General features: G+C 53.8%; 1 protein-coding gene across 1 annotated transcript; it reads right to left on the bottom strand.

The window, feature by feature from the left end:
- Positions 1 to 2,013: 2,013 nt before the first annotated feature.
- UBALD1 (UBA-like domain containing 1) lies at positions 2,014 to 6,042 on the bottom strand. The gene is made up of 4 exons (XM_006897472.1): positions 5,905 to 6,042; positions 5,628 to 5,795; positions 2,711 to 2,773; positions 2,014 to 2,361 (listed from the first exon to the last, which is right to left on the bottom strand). The coding sequence occupies exons 1-4, from the start codon at positions 6,040 to 6,042 to the stop codon at positions 2,014 to 2,016; spliced, it is 717 nt and encodes a 238-aa protein (XP_006897534.1).
- Positions 6,043 to 8,118: the final 2,076 nt, after the last annotated feature.

The following is an 8,118-nucleotide window of genomic DNA, read 5'->3' as shown; positions in this document are numbered from 1 at the left end:
TTCATGTATGCTGTTCATAGGGTCACTGAGTTAAACTCAACATCACCTAATAACAACAAAGTCTTGCTCTCTAAGACCTCCAGAAGTGGGGATTTTCATGTGAACTCTCTGGTTTTAAAATGCTGACAGATAAAATGGTGCAAAAACAGTGCAAAGCCCACAGCACAATTATACTCTACCCCAGGATAAACCAGGCCCTTCTTTGGAATCAGAGAAACCTCAAGGCACACTGTTTCCTGGCCAAAGCCAATACAAGGTCAAATCCAGTCATCATGATGCTATGGTTGGAGCTCAAAGCAGCAAGCCTGGTGTCCTGTTCCACAGGCAGTTTCTTGGAATGCCTGTTAGTTTTAAATTTTTATTTGTGTGAAAGGTTACAGAGCATTGGTTTTCCAGTCACAGGAGCATAAGAATTTTAAGAGCCTTACAAAATACACATTTTAACAGTGATCTTCCCACCCCCTTCCTATAATTCTCATCCCTATTCATCTTTCTAGCCTACTCCTCTTTCAAGCCTTCTGAGCTTTCTCCCTGAGCAAATGCTATTCTTTGTGCTCATGTATGGCTAGTGTTATAACCTTACAAGCCTGCCTAAAGTTGAGAACCAGAGTTTAGTCCCAGGCTCAAAGGGTCACTAAGGGCCAGTCTTAAGGGTCTCACGAGGGTCTTGATGGGAGACAGATGGATGAGATAGCTTACCAGGCTGGGTCCCACTATCAGAAGCACCACTGCCAGCTCACACCTGAGCACAAAGATGTCACTTTTACCTTTGCTCCTGAGCTTCCAGGTTTGGCAGGGTGGGAGTTCCCCAACCTCCGAGTTGCATACACATTCTAGAGTGTGAGACAACCCCAGAGGCCCACCTATGGCTCCCCTCAGTCAGCTGTGGTTGCTTTTCCAGCCCAAGGCATGATGCTTGGAAAGCCCAAGTTCCTGAGCTAGCACCCCAGTTTCTAGATGCAACTAGACTACACATGGTGACCCCTACACTCTAGCTCTCTGAGGGCTATATGGTGACCCCACACCCTGGCCCTAAGTGCATAGGTGGGGCAGGGTGACAGAAGACTAGCTTCGGGGAGCCACCACAGTTCCCAGCTCTGTTGACCACATCATGACCCCACTCCCCAGCTCTGCTGACCATGTGGTGATCCCATAGTCTAGCTCTGAGCACTACATGGTAACCCCAATCTCTTGGCTGAGAGCTGTGACCCCATGCTCCAGCTCTCTCAGGGCCACATGGTGACCCTACTCCCTGACTGGAGTTGTGCTATTGCAGGGACAGCACAGGAAGGGGTAATGTGGGGCAGGTGGGAGAGGAGGAACCCCCTCCTGGCTCCATTTAGGCAGCCAGGCAAGACAACAGAGCCCATGGGTGGTTTGCAATTCTTTCTACTTTGTTAAAAGGAGTGAGGAAACTGGAGCTGGAGGCACCAGGCTCTGGGGAGGCATGCAGGTAAGCCCCAGGAAACAGGAGCTGGGGATGATGAGTGGGAAGTGTCCTCAAGTTTCCCACAATCCTCTTCTCTGCAGAACAGCAGTATTGAACAAGGGTAGGAGTGAGGTGGGGCCCTGGAGAAGGGCAACAGGTGCAGGGCTCACAGTAACATGCAAAGTCCAGAAGCCTCATGAACTGGATGCTTTTGGAGAAATCGAGATACACACAGCCACACAGCAAGCACGCAGACACAGATATGCTGTGGCCCTTCTCTTCAGCATCCTGGGCCCCGCCAGGGAGGGATGGGCAGGGAGTCATTGCAAGAAAGCAGTTCGGTCTCTCAGAAGTTCTGTCCACCAGACGCCTGATGACATGGCACCTGATCCAGGTGGGCTGGGCTGCGTCGGCTCTGGCCTATGCATGCAGCTCTGTGTGGGTGCCAACGCAGCTCCATCTGGCCAGTTCCTCCTGTCCAGGGCTTCAGGGAACAATAGGGTGCAAGAGGAATGAAGGGAACCTGTGGAGACGTCCTCTCCCACGCCACGGAGCATGGCCTCCGGGAGGGAGAGGGGCCTCCCTTATCTCTCAGCCTCCATGGTTGGGTGCACCCTCGGTTCCGATGCAGCCTGCTGGGGGGCCATGGGCGGCCAGTCTGAAGCCGGAGAAGGGGGTGCTGGAGTCCACAGGGGCAGCTGTTGATGCTGTGTGCCCCCTGGGGGCGAGGCTGCCATTGGCCAGCCAGGTGCCATTAAGTTCCCTGCTGTGGCCGCGTGGGGAAAGTGGGGTGGTGGGGATGTGGCCATTGTGGCCATGGGGCTGCCACTGCCTCCGCCATGGAAGCTCTCGGAGGCCTTGAGACGGGAGAACATGGTGAGGGCGTCAGGGAAGTTTGGGGGTGTAGCAGGGGTGTTGGCAGGAGTGCACATCTGTAGGGGAAGAAAGTGAAGGAAGGATGAGGCTCTCCCTCTGAATGGTACCCCAGTCTTCTGCATCTCCTAAGGGAACTAAGCCTAGCCTATGGTCTGGAAGTCATTTGCTTCCCAACCCTAGATGACACCCTTGCCCAAGGTGGGGCCACTCAGAGCCTGAGGGGCCAGGGTCCCAGAATGAGAGGCATTGCTAGTGCATTCCACAGCCAAGGAGGGATTCCCCTGGGTCTCCACCCTGCACCAATTTCTGCTCCTGCCCCTAGGCTCCTGCCAGTCTCCGCCCCAGACACCAGGTCCCCACTCTTGCCCTTCTCCCTCTCCCCACCAGTGGGACCTGGTCACTCACCATTTGGTGGTGGTGGTGGCTGTAGGGGATGTTGGTCTCCTGGAAAAAGGCGCTGAGGGCTGTCTGTGGAAAAAAAGGTGGGCCCAAACTCACCTCGAGGGCCCCTCCCCATCAGGCCCATCAACTGCCATGTTGGAGGGGTGGCCAGGACACAACCAGTCACTGAAGACTCCACAACATTGTGGCCACTTTACCACCACAGAACCTGGGGTTCTCAATTACCCTCACTGGGTGTGTTGGGCAGTACTGTCCTCGTCACAATAAAGAACCCTGTGACTTCCCTGCCCACTGGTCTTAAGGATCCTGAGTCCAGCCTCTCATTGCCTGTTTCCAGTCCCAAAGAGGCACATATATCTTGCCTCAATTGTCCTCTCAGCGACTTCTTTGCTTGAGCTAGCCTGGGTGGAGGACACTCCAGGGTAAGAGAGATATGACCACAGACCCCAAGAAGTGGAGACAGGGTTGCCTGCCTCCATGTCTGTGAGGTTTAGACTCAGTCCTTGAGATAGGCCCAAGAAAGGGTGAAGGAGGAGAGGCCCAGACAGGATTCCTGCTTATATGCAGACCTGGCTCTAGTGCCTCCTAGGAGGCCATCCCTCACGCAGCACTATGGAATGTTGCAGGGAAATAAGGGGCCCTATGGCTTTATGGAACAATCCTGAGGTGTGTGTAAAGGGTACACTAGGCCCACAGTCAAGTTTCAGGCCCAGTCCTGATCCAGTAACCATTGGTGCTGCACTCACACCCAGGCTTGCCTGCTTGTTTCTCAGTCCTTCTCAAAACATCCTAACCCAGGGCCTGCCATCAGGGGCTTTGTTATTTTCTTCAGGAAAAGTCAGACCAACTTCTTGCTGGAGATGCCCCAACCTGTGTCCCTAGACAGGGTTGAGGAGCTCCAGGCCAGAAGGCAAGTCGCTACCCACCTCCCAGTGATCACCGAGGCCCCAGGAGACCACCAGTTGGCTTCACTCCCAAAGACACTCAGCCTGCCCCCTCCTGCCCCAGAAGAGGCTGGGGTCCATAGGAGTTCCAGTAGGAACTGCCTCCCCTCCTCACCCAGGATCCTAAAAGCACAGGGTCAGCTGGCTCTGGTGAGCCCTCTTACCCTGGCACACCTGCCCAGCAGGTTTCCACAGGAAGGGCCCCTTATATGCAGATTTTAACTTCTAGAAGTTCTGCCACTTGGATACCAGGATTAGGAAGAGGTGGGGCACTTGACTGGCTTCAGCAGCCTCTCACATCCCCTGGACACTGAGGGCAGAAGGAGGGAACCCCCTAGAGGGAAAGGACCAACCACTGTCCTAGTGTGGGCCTCCAGTAGCTGGGAGGGGGAGCTCCTGCCAACAGAGAAATGGGCTGACCACAGTCAGTCCCAGGTGGTCAGAACCTGAGAGGGAGAAATTCTACCCTTCTCCAGTCTACGAAGCTGGCTGGGCCCTGGTTCCTGGGAGTTCCAACAGGTAGCTGTGTGAGAAGTGGGCCTCTCCAAGGGCAACTTCAACCCTGGAGTGGCCCTGGACCAGGCTGCAACCCTCCTGCACACTTGGGGGGTGGGGGGCACCGCCAAATATACTGTCATTGAGTTAGTTGATTTTGACTGTGCGACTCTTCCTTGGTTTCAAAGGCCACAAAGTCTGCCATCTTTCCCCCCAGAAGTGTGTAATGGATTCCCACCTTGCACTTTTCAGTCAGCAATTCAGTATGGTATGTGATGTATGTGATTATTTCTCAAGTGTATGTGTTAGGGCTTTTTTCCCCACATCAGATGGATAGCGTGCCTATATCTTAACAAGGTTTAAAAGGGGTGGCATATGTCATACAGAAGTATGAACACCCAATCATGCTTATGAACCGGAAATGGATGTATGTGTGTGTGTGTGTGTGTGTGTGTGTGTGTTAGGGCTTTTAATTGAAAGGTTATTAATGGTTCCAATGCACCAGCCAAGTGATATGAAGAGGGGCAGTATGTTCCCCTTAGGATTCCCAGTCTTAGAAACACAATGGCAGGATCAAGGTTAAGTCAGAATGAACTGTGTGGCAGTGGGTCTGGTTCTGGTTTGTTGGTTTTTTATTAGGGAAGGCCTAGTGGCCTCTTCACAGCAAGTGCCTTCATGGCCAGCAGCGGTCTCGGGGAGGGCTGGGCCAGGAGGTGGTTAGCCCTACCTCCTGGCCCAGCTGAGCTGAAAGCCACCGACCCTTGTACACGAAACAGATGCAACCCCACCAAAGGAAAGCACTCGCACACAAGCGTATAGGACATCTGGTCACTGGTGTGTTGTGGACACACCTCCCACCATAAGGGGCAAGGCCACAACTGTGCAACCCACAGCAACTACCATAGGCATAACGCACATTCTCGCCCTGAATCTCGGGGGTGCTCCGCGTCCCCCAGACCCGAAAGGCGAGCTGTGTGCGCGGAGCGTAAATACAAACACACACACGTGCACACACGTACAGTGGCACACACTCTCCGGGCCTGCGTTCGCCCTTCGGTACCCGGCCGCTATTGGATCAGGGACACAGAGACCTGAGGCAGCCTCCTTTCGGGCAGCTACCGACCGTTACTCCAACAAAAGTGGTTATCCCCCTGACCCCAGCCGCCACCAGCTCTTAAGGGCCTCCGTGTGCGCAGGGTAAAGCGGGCTTCTCAGGACGTCCACCCTCGCAGCGTTTCTGGAGCCCAGAGGCCGCGTAGATGCGTCCCTGCAGGGTCCAGGCCTGACAGCCGCCGCCTCAGCACGTACCAAGGCCCGGGCCCCTAAGTGCGCTGGTCTCCCGGGGCCTGGCCAGCTGTAGACGCAGCGCTGTCGGGGTGCGCACAGCGACTGAGTCCGCGGGCCCGCACCCACCCAGGCACGAGGGCCGGATGGCGAGGCCTCGCGCCGCCCGGCCCTGCCCCTGCCCCGCCGGCCCGCACCTCGAACTGCCAGTGGGCGGCCTGCAGCAGCTGCTTCGCTTGGTCGGCCGCACAGCCCGCCGTTAGCACGAACTGGTTGATCATGACCTGGTGCTTGAGCTCGTCCATGCTGACGGACAGAGCGCCGAGCAGCTGCTTCCTCCGCCTCACGCGTCCACCATTAGCGAACTGGCTCCAGCTAATACAAATATTTACTGTACAGCTCTGACTCACTGGACTCGCCGCGCTCTGGCCGCGGGCGGGACGCTGGGCATGCTGGGAGTTGTGGTCCTCCCGCGCTTCCGTCCGGGGGCCGATCCCACACCATCACTGGGAGGGTGAGCTGCGCAACCTCGGCCATCAGAGGCCGGGGACGGGAGTAGCGAGGGTGCACCTGCTTGCTGCACAGGCTCCGGGGCCCCAGCGTAGAACCCATATGCCGGGTCAAGAGAGATTCAGATTGTGGGTGTAGAATAGGGACTGATGGGCACAGGAGGCAGAGGACTGTGGGTGCACCCTACTGGCTCACTCGGGGTAGCAGGAAAGAGGACTTCAGATGCAACCTATGACTCACATGCAGATTATGTTCTTTGTCGCGAGCGTGAACCCTGAACCTTGTTATAGTTGGCATTCTTGGGTAAAGGGGTGCACCTGCGGTAAGGATGCAGGAAGACAAGAAACATTGGCAAAAAGCGACTGCCGGAGGCCCTCGGACCTTACCGTGAATGCCTGCATACCTCAAACATGTTATCAGGAAAGATCAGTCCCCGAATAAGGACATCATACTTGGTAGAAAGTCAGCGAAAAAGCGGATCAAGATATGGACTGCCACAGAACTGCAACAACGGACTCAGTCATAGGTACATAGAGGACTTTCATTTTGCTGTATATGAGTCAGAAAGGCAATCTGGTGGCGTGGACCTTAGGGAGTTGCATTGCCAGCAGCTCTTAAGACTGAGATGGGCAGTTTTCTCCCATAACATTTATGTCCTATGAAAAGCTGCTGGAGGGTCTGCTGAGTCAGTTAAGCTGGACAACAATGAGTTGAGTAGCAACCAACTCAATATCACCTAACAACATTATAAGCGCTTCAGGGTAACATAGTAATTAGGTGCCAGGATTTCAGACTCAAAGTGACCTGATAGACAACAGAATTGCCTGAGGGTTTCCTAGGCCACAGTCAAAGGGATCAGGAGGTGCCTTTCACCCACAGAGCAAATGGGAGGGTTTGACCTACATTTGAACTATTTTAGGGAGTCACTGAATAAATTTACCCTTCAAAGGTCTACTGGTTGTCATCATCTCCAGGAAGCCTTCCAGGCTTCCTCAGTACTCCCAAGTGCAAAGTCCTGCATGGCCCCCTAGCCCTGACACAGTGGAAGTAGCAACATCTTGAGCACAAAAGACCTTGGAACAGGCTAGCGAGTCCAGTAGGTTCTGGTGCTTCAGGCTCCCTTCGCCTGCCACCATTGTAACTCCACTTGCCCACGCAAACTCTGGTGCATCTTCAAAAAGCCCTCGGCCTAATATATAGGCTTTAGGACCATGCGGAACCAGTTCCAGCCCACCGGAACCCTACAGCCACATTTCCCCCGCGAACTCCAAGTCCCACAATTTCTCAGTTTATTTTAGTCCATCGGTATTGGGTGACGTCATCTAACTGAGGCTGCAGCCAGGCCAATGAACGGTCACGAGGTGGTAGGACCTGGCCATATAAGGCAAACAAAACTGTTGGACCAATGAGGCAGTGGCGGGGGCGGGCGCGGGCCAGAAGCGGTCCAGGGCGCATCACGTGGTGGGCGGAGGCGGAGCCAGGAGAGAGGAGGTTGAGCATTGCGAGCAGTGCTTTTAACCCGGTACATGGTGTTTCCGGTTGCCTTAGGGCGCGGAACGACGCTTTTAAGGGCTGAGACACTATCAAGGGCACGGGACAAGCCCAGTATCTTTGGCTTTGGCCTTTGCTCTCTCTAGGACCTGAATTTGTATACCGAAGCATCTAATTCTTAAAAAGACTGATGTGGCGAGCTCTGGTGGCCTAGTGGCAGGAAACTGCACTGCAATCCCAGAGGTGCGTGATTCAAATCCACCAGATGCTCTGCTGAAGAAGGAGGAACAGTCGCCTCCTGTACCAGTTAGATCCAATTTGACGGTACACACATTAAAAAAAAAAAACAAAAAAACACAAAAAAACCAGTAAAATTAAAAAAAGACTGATGTGGCGTTGGATGTGGGTGGGGTGACGATGTTAAAATCCCTGAGAAGAAATGTCTTAAAGGAGCAGGTATTGGCCATGGGAGTGGATTGAAGAATTATATATAGTATAAAAATATATAATACATATTATATAATAATATCTATATGGTTCAAAATTGGGAAGGGCGTATGCCAGGGATGCATCCTATCTCCATACCTTTACAACCTATATGCAGAACAGATTATCCGGGAGGCTGGGCTCTATGAGGAGAAATGTGGGGTCAAGATTGGTGGACGATTTATCAACAATCTGCGTTAT

Source organism: Elephantulus edwardii, unplaced genomic scaffold (genome assembly GCF_000299155.1).
Source record: "Elephantulus edwardii isolate Elephantulus edwardi_28Jun2011 unplaced genomic scaffold, EleEdw1.0 scaffold00209, whole genome shotgun sequence".
NCBI classification, from domain to species: Eukaryota; Metazoa; Chordata; class Mammalia; order Macroscelidea; family Macroscelididae; genus Elephantulus; species Elephantulus edwardii.
The sequence above is the reverse complement of the archived record's forward strand: the minus strand, read 5'-3'. Positions and strand labels throughout refer to the sequence as shown.

Coding starts and splice junctions, on each gene's coding strand:
- UBALD1 (XM_006897472.1), bottom strand. CDS start 6,042: ATGGGTTCTACGCTGGGGCCCCGGAGCCTGTGCAGCAAGCAGGTGCAC. Junction 5,796..5,904: donor ATCGGCCCCCGGACGGAAGC/GCGGGAGGACCA, acceptor AGCTGGAGCCAG/TTCGCTAATGGTGGACGCGT. Junction 2,362..2,710: donor GCCACCACCACCACCAAATG/GTGAGTGACCAG, acceptor CTTCCCCTACAG/ATGTGCACTCCTGCCAACAC.